Genomic DNA, 12940 nt, shown 5'->3' with positions numbered 1-12940 from the left:
AGTCATTGGAATTCAAACTTTACATTTTACCTGTCTGTTCCACGACATATACAAAAATAACAAAAGTAAATGTGATTCCTGAAAATTTGGTTGCGATCAGTAGTTGGAATATCACGTTTCTATACAAATCAAATTTCTGTGCAAGGAAGTGCTAATTAGGGTCACATCTCATTAATGTCAATTTAGGGGTAATAAAGATGCAATTTAATTAGGGTCACCTATTGAAATGTCAAGTGTGAGGTAATAAAGATGCAATTTAATTAGGGTTAGCTGTGGAAATGACAAGTGTGGGATTTGTGTGACGAATCGTATGCGACCCGAGACGGGGCGATGAAAGGATCGGGATCGGGATCAGGGTCGGGGCGTTTCGTCAGACAAATCCTTCGGAGTCGGGGTCGGGGTCGAGGTCACTTGTCCCGAGACGCCCTCGGGGTCGGGGTCGAGATCGCTTGTCCCGACACGCCCTCGAGGTCGGGGTCGCATTCGGTCTCGCACTCGGGGTCGCAATCGAAAACGATTCGTAGATCGAGGGCGAAAACGTATGACGAACACGTGCTACGATACGCTCTCGAGGTCGAGACGAGACGGTGAGGGATCGGGGTCGGGGTCGCAGTCGAAAACGATTCGTAGATCGAGGGCGAAACGTGCAACGAACACGTGCTACGATACGCTCTCGAGGTTGTGTGTCCCGAGACGAGACGGTGAGGCGATCGGGGTCGCAGTCGATTCGTAGATCGTACACGAAAACGTGAGACGAAGTCGTCCTACGAAAACGTGATATGCTCTTTAACGAGCGTAGCGTATGAACGGGCGAACACCCACCTCGAAAACGTAGGTCGTGGGGCAACGCATCATACTAGATCGAAACGTTACGAAACGAATGGACGGAAACGTGACGCAGCGTGAACGTCTAACACGAATCAACGTTACGAAACGTGACGAAATATGTTCGGAAGCCCAACGCTACCTGAAAATGATCGAAGGCGCCTTGCACGTGACGCATCGCTACCTGTAAAACGATCGTAGGCGCCACGCTACCTGTAAAACGAACGAAGGTGTGACGCCCACTTCTCTCATCAATTCGAATGTATTCGAAATCGGAGCGGAGGAAGGAAGACGTGATGAACGTTAAAAAGGATGGGAACGTGATGCAATTCAGACGAGAGTACAACACCATTTCCAAGACACTTGAAGATAAAATAGAAAATCTGAAAGAAAAACCGAATAGTGCTGTAAAAATTACATTTCCCGTAAAGATATAGTATTCTTCTTTGCATGTTCTGTATGTAACATAATTTTATTTCCAAATACATTGTTTAAAATCGATTCTCTAAACTAACATACATTTTTATAATTTTTTGATTTTTTGATGATAATTAACCCGCCAGTCGGAAGCAACTGAAGGTAAAATTTATTGTAATATTACTCTTATAGCAACTTAAACAATTATATGGTCTTAGGGATAATGTATACAGGAGAATGTTGCCTGCTGGAATTGGCATTACGTTAACATTCAGTACAAGTTAGATAAATGTTGTCCGTTACGTTGCTAGTGTTAAGTTAAATGAACATAGTTTTAGAGTAATTGACGCTTCTTATAAGCTAGGTTTAAGTACAATTGTATCTTATAAAGCTATAGTTTTAATTATTGGACATAGTATCAGATTAGTTTAGGAGTTAAGATGGTTTAGATTAGACTTAACAATATTTTATTATTTTAGATTTAGTGTTACAATTTTTAAATTACTATTAATGTCTCTTGTGTAATTTTTATATTAGCTGAACTCTGCCGCTATCACAAGTTGGTAACGCTAAAATTGATGTTTGTCGGTGTGTATATTTAGTGACATGGTTGGTAAGTAAGTTAATATTAGTGAGGATTGGTAAAATTTTTTAATGGTAATACTGTTCCTTCAGCACGCAGACTGAAGGTTTATTTTTATTTTTCCTTTTTATATTACAATTTTTCTGCAACTTCTAGGAATAATTTGAATATTGAAGATTGGCGGGCAAACTTAACAGTGAGCAATGTTAAATTGTAGTGGCAACGCCTATTATAAAATACTGGAGTTAACATAAATATTGAGTTACCAATTCTGGTTGCATACACACAATACATTTGGAAGAGGTAAAACAATGCAATCCTTATACAATTTTTAGTTACAAAAATTAGAATAAATATTTTTGTTTTAAAACTCGTTCCGATATTGGTAACGATAAGTAGAAATGACAGTTACGTGGTGACATTATTTGAGTGGCAACGATAGAATATACTAGATTGAACATGGAATTATTTAGTAACAATTTCTGGTAACACTACGTTTATAAAGGTAAACAAACAACGCTTATGCAAATTTTTAAATATAAAAGTTAAAATAAATGTTGTTTTACAGCTTTTCTCATTATGGCAAACATGTAGCCATCGCGCGGCTGCCCCGCTTGTCTCGTCTAGGATCTGCGCCGAATTGGGCGTCGTCTGTGCTCGCATTGTTGGATGAACAACGCGAGCGTATTGCACTTGCCCGTTGGTGATAGTGTGAGGCAGCAAGTCATCTGGCTGCGTGTAGTGGTGTGTGTGGTGGCATCGTGATGTGTGAGGCGGTGAGTCTTCTGCCCCAGGTTAGTTGCTGCATGTGGTGGTGCTTGTGGTGATATTGTGAGTACGTCATTTGCATCTTGTGTGTAGGCTGTATTTGCTAACGTTGTCGTTCTTTTCTTCTAGGTCGCCGTCTCTGAGAGTGAGCAAGCGTGCTGCACTTGCCCGTTGGTGGATTTGTGAGGCAGCAAGTCATCTGCCCCAGGTTAGTTGCTGCGTGGAGTGGTGCGTGCGGTGAGCATCGTAAGTATAATGTGTGTATCTTGGGAGTGGCTGCATTTTTGACGTTGTTGTTTATGTTCTAGGTCGCCGTCTGTGTGAGTGAGCTGGGCACTGTACCACAAGTGCTTCGTGGGACAGTGTAGATGCATCAGTTTTGTTTGTGGTCTGTAATGGAGATTTAATTATTGAGCGAAATTTAATTTGTCTGTTTTTGTTTCAGAGTGAATCGCGGAATCAAATGCCGATGGCCTTTTCTGTTGTCAAGCGAGAAGTGTGTTGCTCCATCTGTAGCCAAAATGTGAGAGCATCTAATTACGAGTGCGCATTAAATAGGCGCAATAAAACGATATCTTTTTTCTTTTTATTTGCAGGTAACAGGACAATCGGAGATGACTGGAGAAATGCTTCTTTGGATGGCTGGAGTATTGGGTGCTAATAACCGCGCATACGAGAGTGGCAGTGCCACATTTTCTGTGCGAATATGGATTGATTGCAGCATACGTCTTGGATTCTGACACTTTTAAGGTAATTGGATTGGCTGTAGTTGTAGTATTGATTATCATCTTAATATGGTTTTCTTTTCTTTTCATGCATGGCTTCATTTGTTTCATTTTGTTGCTGAGCGTCGCTGGCATTCCAGAATGCGATTTTAAAAGAGTCGCCATTCTGGTTGCCAGTACGAGAGGCAATTGTGCGATTGGTTGGGGCTGGATTTGGATATCTTCTTTCTGGATTGCGCCTACTCATATTGTGTTTTGAAATCGTCTAGAAGATTTTGCAGCTCCATAGAGATGTCTGCACTTTCATGTGAGACCTGGTGCTGTACTGGTGATGTTTGTATTTGTTGAACGATTTTATTTCCTTTGTGCATTGAAATAAAATCGGATATAATATTGAACAAATAATCGATTCTTTTTCCATCTTTCTGCACATCATTGTGTTTTGTTCAATGATTTTTGAAATAGAGCTGTTTGCGAAGTCCATTTTCTTCGTTTCTGGCGAGTTGGCAACGGTGGCAGGTGATGTTGGCTGTGGATTTGTTGCACTTGGAGGATCAACAACTGGAGATGGCTGTTGCTCGAGGCGCAACTTTTGTTGATACTTTTCGCGTGCCTTTGTGCAGGATTTCGGGCTTTTCCACGGCCATACTTTCGAGTTGCGCGTCCATGCGCAATCTTGTAGGTGACTGTTGATGCTTTTTGTGTTGCCGTCTGTTGTGCTTTGGTGATTTTGTTGCATCATGCTGTGGCCTGTTGGGTGTGCTTGCTGCTGGTGATGTATTGGAACTGTTTTATGTTGCTGTTGGAGTGGTTGTTGCTTTTACTGTTTTGTTTATTGGCTTTTGGTAAGTATTTGTCAGCTGGAATCTGAGTACGGACATTGCTGCTGCTGCCACGTACAACTTCACTGAAGGTTTTATTGTTTTCCAGTGAGGTTTTCCAGTGAGTGTTTTTTTTTTTTTTTTTTTTTCTTCGGTTCGAAGTTGGGCGCGTGGGCGCACGACTCGCCTCCAGCAACTGATCTCGGCTACTGGAGGGCCTTTATTTTACAATTTATCTGTATTACTTTACATAGCAACGTATAAATTTGAATGGCTAACATTGGGCTGTTAATTTGTTACATTTACATTTAGTTTAAATACATATTTTAAATAGCGCTGCCTTCGCGGGCTCACAAACGATTAATCGATACAAGACTGGTACTTTACACTTATTTTACACGAGTCTTTTTGCGTACTAACATTGAGTCACCCTGTGACATGTACGAACATAGATAAGAAGAAGAAAAATATAAACAACATAACAACAGGTAATTTATAAAAATTTAAATTAAAAATCTAATCTTGCAGGAAAAATCCAAAAGGTGCCGGGGGCATCCAGCATGGTCGCCTCCACTGGAGCATCACCTCTCGCGGACTCTGCATTCACCAATTGGATGTAAAATTGGTGTTTGCAGAATGAGTTGCCGGTAAGTATCAATCAGTATATATTTAGCATAATATAATTTCTGATTTTCTTCCTTCTTTTGTAGTGGCTGGAGTTGTCTGCATCCGGAGTTGTCCTCAGGGCGGCCGTCTGTTGGCCGCCTCGCGTCTGGATTGGGTTGCAGTGCGCTCTCTAGGGCGCAACAGGTGCCACGAACGGGTTGCTGGCTGGTCATCATTCAGCGTTTGGACGCTGGCAGTGGTCCAGTGGTCGTCTCCTGGATGCTAAGAGGCTCCCATAATGGCCTCACAGTGGATTGCCGGGCTTCAAGGAGTCTGCTTGGCCATCGTCTTGGCTGAGAGCAGCAGTTTGAGCGGCGAATGGAGCATCTGTCTGCTGGTGTGCGCAGCCGTCGTCGCGTCTGAAAAAGAGAAACTCGCAGTGAGGCCAGTGCAGGCATACTTACAAGGCTGGCAGTGGCGGCCCATCCTAGGATTAGAGGCTTGCTGCCGCCATTGCTGGGCTTTGTGTGTTACGTTGGCCTTTCTGCTTGCGTCTGCATTTTTGTTGGCAGTTTGCGTTGCTTGCGATGCCTCAGCAGGCGGATCTTCTTCGTCCAGAAGGCGCTCCAGCCGTCTGCTCACCAGCTCTAGGCCATTGTCAAGCGTCTCGTCTGGAGTTGCCGGCACCAAATTTGGACCTGTCGCCTCGTGTTGGGTAAGTGGTAAATGTGGTTGAGAATTAGTCAGTGTTGGCGAATCTTCAATGCAGATGATTTGTATTTGCTGCTGCTCCGTCTGTAGCTCGTCATTTGTTTGCATTGTGCATTCGAGGTGCGCCAAATGCTCGTCCATGGTTAAATCAGGTACTATAATTCTTTTAATTCCAGGTGGCTGTCCTCTCGTGATCTCCAGCGCGTCGCATCTGGTAAGAAGGCCATCCCTAAAACGTTTGCGGAGCGCATTTATAGTTGACTCGCAGAAACGTTCTGGCGGCTTTATGCGTAGCTTTTGCTGCTCTTCTGCTGTGATATCCGGCAGTACTAATTTTTGAATTTGTAATGGCTGGCCACATATATGCTCCATAATCGCTTCTCTGGTGAGTATTCCATTATGTATTTGCGTTTCAGTTGATTAATTTCTTTTTCCTTTAATTTCACAGATGTCTGTGTGCCAGTTTGTTGCTGTCGCTGCGCCAATTCGCGTTGACGTTGCTCGTTCGCTTTGGCTTCATCGTACTCCTCCTGGATACGAATCAGCGTCGGTAACAGCGGCCGAATCTGCCTTCGCAGAATTTGCTGGTCATATGTCTGGTTCAGTTCTATGCGCAGATGCTCGCCTTGCATTTGCAGGTGTGTTGCATTAGTTATGCTTGCATTTAGAACTGTGCTCAGTGGCCTAATATATTTTTCGAGCTGCTCCATGTATCTGGGCCTTTGCAAGCGTTGCACAATCAATGGCTCTCTAATCAGCTTTGCAGCCTCTGGATTAGGGTGTGCCGCCAGTGATTTCGCCATGCGTTCACTGGCCACGTGAAACGCGCTATCAATTGTGCACAACTGGTATGTATTTCTAATGCACTCGTTTCTTATTGCCCAAGATACATTTAGCGATTTACGAATTATTTTATTTTGCAGCCGCTGCAAACGAATGATCTGGCAGTTTGAGGTGAGCGCGCCCCAGATAGATAGAGCGTATTTCCAAATTCGCATGATGAGCTGCTTAATCAGTAGCATTTTGCAGTCCTTTGCCAATTTGCTGTTTCGCCCAAGGAGCCAGCCCAGCTTCATAGCTCTTGCCCTGGTTTTACGCACAGTCTTGTCACGTGTGTGGCCAGCGTTAGTTTTCGGTCAAGTGTGACGCCCAGGTAAGTGTGTATGGATTGTATTTTAATTTCATGACCATTTATTGTAATCGTTCTCGTCCTATCTCGTTCGTTTAGGTCTCGCAGCGTGTATATCACATGTGCTGTCTTGGTCGCATTTATTTTGAAGCACCATTTCTTTGACCATTTAATGAAGTGGTGCAGGTACTGTTGTGTTTCATTTATTGCATTGGCCGGAAGAACAGCGGAGCACATGATGACAGTGTCATCCGCATATGTAGACAGCAGCATTGACCTATCATTCGGCCCCAGATGGCGTCGATTTTGAGTGAGCAAAGGTAGCGGCATATCTGACGAGTAAATTGTGTATAAGATCGGTCCCAACACGCTGCCCTGTGGTACACCAGCTGATATGCAGCCGACTCTGGATGTAACTCCGTCGTTGCATTTGACTGCAAAAGTGCGATCAGTCAGGTAACTTTCTATAATTGTGTATAAATTTAGTGGCAGTATTTTAATGATTTTGCTTAACAGGCCCTCATGCCACACTCTATCGAACGCCTCCGATATATCGATGTATATGGCCGAGCAGTATTGACGTTCTTCATAGGCTCTTAGTATATGTTGAGTGACTCTGGCCAGCTGATGTTCCGTGCCATGCTCGCGTCGAAAGCCAAATTGGTGGCTGGGCACTGCAGAGGCAAAGTCTTTGTGCTCGAACAGCCGTTTGAGCAGAAGTTTTTCAAAGAGCTTTGCGAGACCGGATATGAGGCTGATTGGCCTGTAGGATGCCACATCTTCTGGAGATTTGCCAGGCTTGAGACACATCGTGATCTCGGCATATTTCCACAGTTTGGGAAGTATCCTAGGCGCAAAATTGAATTATAAATAAGTATTAAATATAGCAGCGCCTTCTGCGGTAGCAATTTTATTAATTTATTTTCAATTTTATCATATCCAGGTGCTTTGGCCGGATGTAGTGCGTCAATTTCCATTTTCACTTCAGTCAATGTAACTGGTTTAAAGTTCATTTGTTGCAAATGCTGGTGTCGCTTACGCCAGTCATCTCTGATAGCCATGCGTTCATCCTCCGTGTTTGAGAGAGCTGGTGTAAATCTGTCTTCCAGCTGGGAGACAAATACCTCAGCTTTCTCATCTGTCGTTTTCGTCCATATAATTATACCCGCTACCCATAGGGTAGAAGGGTATTATAACTTTGTGCCGGCAGGAAATGTATGTAACAGGTAGAAGGAGGCATCTCCGACCCTATAAAGTATATATATTCTTGATCAGCGTCAACAGCCGAGACGATATAGCCATGTCCGTCTGTCCGTCTGTCCGTCTGTCCGTCTGTGTGTCTGTCCGTCCGTCCGTATGAACACCTAGATCTCAGAGACTATAAGAGATAGAGCTATAATTTTTTCGACAACATTTGTTATGTTTGCACGCAGATCAAGTTTGTTTCAAATTTTTGCCACGCCCACTTCCGCCCCCGCAAAACAAAAAATCGAATAACAAGCGTAATTTTAAAGCTAGAGTTCCGAATTTTGGTATATATAATAACTACTATAGTAGTTATGATTTCTGAAAATTTGGTTGCGATCAGATAAAATTGTCGAAGTTATAAAAGAAATATTTTTGTATGGGCAAAAACGCCTACTTACTAGGGGTCTTAGTTGCTTTGGCTGACAATCTGGTATATTGTGCCGTCTATGGTATATTTTGAATGCGGTACTATTTCGATATACCAAATATACCATTTGGTATATTTTTAGTATTTTGCAGTATATTCGGTATATTTTGAGAAAATACCGCAAATTATATTTATTTTATTCAAAATGGGTAGCGGGTATCTCACAGTCGAGTACACTCGACTGTAGCTTTCTACTTGTTTTTCAGTGGCATTGCCGGCCGGGTCAATAGTGCTTGTAGAGTATTTTAATGGATGATTTGTTTGCGGCTGCTTTTTGATTTGATTTGTCAGTTTCCATAATTTCTGTATTGCATATGGATCCTGAGAATTTATGCCCTCGAATAGTTTGTTAATGTTTTTGTTTCTTCTTTTTCCAGCGCTTTTTGAGGCGATTTTGAGCAGCCCGATAATTTTTTTTGGCCTCAGGAGTGTGAGTCAAAAGTAAGTAACGTTTGCATAATTTCTTCTCATTCAATAGTACTCTAACGTCGTTATCTAATTCCAGGTTTTGGTCATGTCGCTGTCTCTGGCTGTTTCGCTGTCCGTTGCCAAAATTTGATGGTCTTGCTCGCGTCGACGCGTCATCTGCAGCTGTTTGTATATTTCGCAATAATATACTCACAGCATCGTCTATATCAGTGGCCACGTTGATCTCAGTTGCAGGTGTATGGAGTTTTCAAGTGTCGTCTGGAAGCATCTGACATCAGCGCCTCTGGCCAACAGCCTGGAATTGACTCTGTGACAGCGCAAATTTGTATTTACACTATCGCAGAGTTCAATCATAAGCGGCAAATGGTCAGAGCTCAGGTCAGTGCTGGACAAAATGTTTGTGATTTTGCCATCAATGCCACTGGTGATGGCAAAATCAATGGCCGACGGGCGCTTCCTACTGTCGTGCGGATAATGGGTGGCACCACCGGTGGCCAGGACATTGTACCTGCGGCTTGCATGGATAGCCTCGTACAATGCCCTTCCCTCTGGCACGCACGTGGATTTCCCCACCATGAATGCTTGGCATTCCAGTCCCCGCATAGGAGGAAGCGGGCCGCTGTATCACCAGGTAAGTTTTCAAAGTGTTTAAATAATTTAGTGAAATGCTCCTTGGTCCATTTAAACGGCGGTGGGCAATATGTTGCTGCTATAATTAATGACTCTTTTTGCTCTCAGATTTCAACAGTATTGGTGCGCATTGGATCGAGTCTTCGTTTATTGGCTGTAGTGCCGAATGCCTGATGCCACAACGTATCATGAGGGCAGCACCTCCTTTGCGGTGTGTGTTCGGATTGACGGCAAAGTAAGTTACGAATCCCGGCAATTCGAACACACTGTCGTTGATTGGCGCTCGTATTTCGGTGAGTAGCATTATATCAATTGATTTCTGCCTGATGTATATTTCCAGTTCATTTATTTTATTTTTTACACCACAGGCATTCCAGAAAGCTATTTTAAGGGGCTCTTGGCTAACTGGATCTGAGAGCATTCTGGTTCTTGGGATTGAACCTGGGCCAGAGGCCAGGCTCGGATACAATGTAGCGTCATTTATATGATTATGCATTATAAATTTGATCATTTGCTGAAGTGTAATCGACGTCCATAATAGCGTCATTTATTTGCGAGTACTGGTTTGAATATATTTTGTTTAAATTGTTTTTAATTGATTCTTTTCCTTGCATATGAAGGAACGCATTAAACACATTAAACAACGAGTCAATTCTGTCGTTTAACTTTTTAAACATTGACATATTTTGGGCCATAATCTGCTGGTGAATTTGCTGCTGCTGTTGTTTCTGCTGCTGTAATTGCTGTTTCTGCTGATCCTGCTGCTGTTGACGCTATTCCTGCTGATGTTGTTGCTGCTGCTGTAGTTGCTGTTTCTGGAACTGTTGACGCTGATTTTGCTGCTGTTGTTGCTGCTTTTGCTGTTGTTGCCATTTCTGCTGCTGTTTCTGGTGCTGTTGCTGTTTCTGCTGACTGTGCTGCTGCTGCACTTGTTTACGCCTTGGGCGCTGCTGGCTTGAGTAAGCTCTCTGCTTCATAACATCGTCATCCTCATCATCAGTCACCCGTGCACTTGGCGCAGCCGCTGCTGCCATCCGCTGTTGCTGCTGCTCACTGCGCAGCTTCTGTTGGAATTGTGCTAAGTGTTTTGTGCTGGATTTCGATTATGCTGTTGCAGGTTTTTGTACTTTTTTTTATATATAAACATGCGCGCCTATTGCGGGCATGAGTTTAAAACGGCCACAAAGGGTTTAAACTTTCATTTGGTAAATTCAAGTAATGGGGAAAGTCCTTTGCAGTTACTCACAAATGCCATCTAGTGGTCCACGTGAGATACGGATTTTCTATTGCCGGTGACTTGTAAGCGTAAGGCCTCTTTTGGGCAGCCGACCAATTTAGCAGGAGTAGTAGGTTGAGGCCAATAATTGCGGCATTTGATTTTTATCTAGATACAAATTAGGCCGAAAAATGCAGCAATCTGTTCATATATTGGCCAATATTGTGGCAGTTGGAACTTAACTTTGTGTTCTGGAGGATCAGTATCCTCTTAGTCTGTGAAAGTCGTACGCAAGTGAATTTCGTTTCTTTGCCTGTGGTTTCACAAAACGGTTACTGAAATTAAAGCTTGTTTTAGGACAGAATAGGTCAAGCTTGGCTGTATGTTTTGGAGGATCTAGGTATAGATTAGGCCGAAAAATGCAGCAATCTGTTCATATATTGGCCAATATTGTGGCAGTTGGAACTTAACTTTGTGTTCTGGAGGATCAGTATCCTCTTAGTCTGTGAAAGTCGTACGCAAGTGAATTTCGTTTCTTTGCCTGTGGTTTCACAAAACGGTTACTGAAATTAAAGCTTTTTTAGGTCAGAATAGGTCAAGCTTGGCTGTATGTTTTGGAGGATCTAGGTATAGATTAGGCCAAAAATGCAGCAATCTGTTTTTTTTTATATAAACATGCGCGCCTATTGCGGGCATGAGTTTAAAACGGCCACAAAGGGTTTAAACTTTCATTTGGTAAATTCAAGTAATGGGGAAAGTCCTTTGCAGTTACTCACAAATGCCATCTAGTGGTCCACGTGAGATACGGATCTTCTATTGCCGGTGACTTGTAAGCGTAAGGCCTCTTTTGGGCAGCCGACCAATTTAGCAGCAGTAGTAGGTTGAGGCCAATAATTGCGGCATTTGATTTTTATCTAGATACAAGTTAGGCCGAAAAATGCAGCAATCTGTTCATATATTGGCCAATATTGTGGCAGTTGGAACTTAACTTTGTGTTCTGGAGGATCAGTATCCTCTTAGTCTGTGAAAGTCGTACGCAAGTGAATTTCGTTTCTTTGCCTGTGGTTTCACAAAACGGTTACTGAAATTAAAAGCTTGTTTTTAGGTCAGAATAGGTCAAGCTTGGCTGTATGTTTTGGAGGATCTAGGTATAGATTAGGCCGAAAAATGCAGCAATCTGTTCATATATTGGCCAATATTGTGACAGTTGGAACTTAACTTTGTGTTCTGGAGGATCAGTATCCTCTTAGTCTGTGAAAGTCGTACGCATGTGAATTTCTTTTCTTTGCCTGTGGTTTCACAAAACGGTTACTGAAATTATGTTTGTTTTTAGGTCAAAATTAGTCAAGCTTGGCTGTATGTTTTGGAGGATCTAGGTACAGATTAGGCCGAAGATTGCGGCAATCTATTCATAGATTGGCCAATATTGAGGCAGTTGGAACTTAACTTTGTGTTCTGGAGGATCAGTATCCTCTTAGTCTGTGAAAGTCGTACGCAAGTGAATTTCGTTTCTTTGCCTGTGGTTTCACAAAACGGTTACTGAAATTAAAGCTTGTTTTAGGTCAGAATAGGTCAAGCTTGGCTGTATGTTTTGGAGGATCTAGGTACAGATTAGGCCAAAGATTGTGGCAATCTATTCATAAGTTGGCCAATATTGAGGCAGTTAGAACTTATCTTTGTGTTCTGAAGGATCAGTTTCCTCTTAGTCTGTGAAAGTCGTACGCATGTGAATTTCTTTTCTTTGCCTGTGGTTTCACAAAACGGTTACTGAAATTAAAGCTTGTTTTAGGTCAGAATAGGTCAAGCTTGGCTGTATGTTTTGGAGGATCTAGGTATAGATTAGGCCGAAAATTGCTAAATTGGCCAAATTCAGTGGCGGTTTGATATTTTGTATTGGATTAAGAGGCAGTTTGTGGCTAGTATAGTTTGGTGTTGTTTTATTTAATTTAGTTTAGTATTAATTGTATTTATTTATTTAGTTAATTAGTTAACTTAAGTTGTTAAGTCAAGTCAAGTTAAATCAAGTTAAGTTGAGTTGTTAAGTTAAGTTAGTAATGTTTGTCAACTAAGTGACAGTTTAATATTAAAGCAGGATGCTCATACAGTAACTGGATTTTTCAGTTATGTATTTCACAAAACCTTATTTAAAAGTTGTTGTTATTTGTTTTTATATAAACATGCGCGCCTATTGCGGGCATGAGTTTAAAACGGCCACAAAGGATTTGACTTTCATTTGGTAAATTCAAGTAATGGGGAAAGTCCTTTGCAGTTACTCACAAATGCCATCTAGTGGTCCACGTGAGATACGGATCTTCTATTGCCGGTGACTTGTAAGCGTAAGGCCTCTTTTGGGCAGCCGACCAATTTAGCAGCAGTAGTAGGTGGAGGCCAATAATTGCGGCATT

General features: G+C 42.4%; 2 protein-coding genes and 1 long non-coding RNA gene across 4 annotated transcripts; all 3 read left to right on the top strand.

The window, feature by feature from the left end:
• Nucleotides 1-2481: 2481 nt before the first annotated feature.
• Nucleotides 2482-3743, top strand: LOC132798013 (uncharacterized). 2 transcript variants are annotated; one of them, XR_009633859.1, is made up of 5 exons: nt 2482-2656; nt 2723-2839; nt 2902-2981; nt 3039-3116; nt 3190-3743. It is a non-coding gene; the product is annotated as an uncharacterized LOC132798013 (long non-coding RNA). The 2 variants fall into 2 exon arrangements; XR_009633858.1 differs by having other exon boundaries at nt 2486-2839.
• A 1285-nt stretch (nt 3744-5028) lies between these two features.
• Nucleotides 5029-5839, top strand: LOC132798014 (uncharacterized). Its single transcript, XM_060809744.1, has 2 exons — nt 5029-5460; nt 5633-5839. Exons 1-2 carry the CDS (start codon nt 5044-5046, stop codon nt 5648-5650), a joined length of 435 nt encoding a protein of 144 aa, XP_060665727.1. The 5' UTR covers nt 5029-5043; the 3' UTR covers nt 5651-5839.
• Nucleotides 5840-8756: 2917 nt separating this feature from the next.
• On the top strand, nt 8757-9966 carry LOC132798012 (uncharacterized). The gene is made up of 3 exons (XM_060809743.1): nt 8757-9320; nt 9428-9612; nt 9688-9966. The coding sequence occupies exons 1-2, from the start codon at nt 9053-9055 to the stop codon at nt 9556-9558; spliced, it is 399 nt and encodes a 132-aa protein (XP_060665726.1). The 5' UTR covers nt 8757-9052; the 3' UTR covers nt 9559-9612; nt 9688-9966.
• Nucleotides 9967-12940: the final 2974 nt, after the last annotated feature.

This window comes from Drosophila nasuta, unplaced genomic scaffold (assembly GCF_023558535.2).
Source record: "Drosophila nasuta strain 15112-1781.00 unplaced genomic scaffold, ASM2355853v1 ctg59_pilon, whole genome shotgun sequence".
NCBI lineage: Eukaryota > Metazoa > Arthropoda > Insecta > Diptera > Drosophilidae > Drosophila > Drosophila nasuta.
Note: the sequence above shows the minus strand (reverse complement) of the source record. Positions and strands in the feature narration are given on the sequence as shown.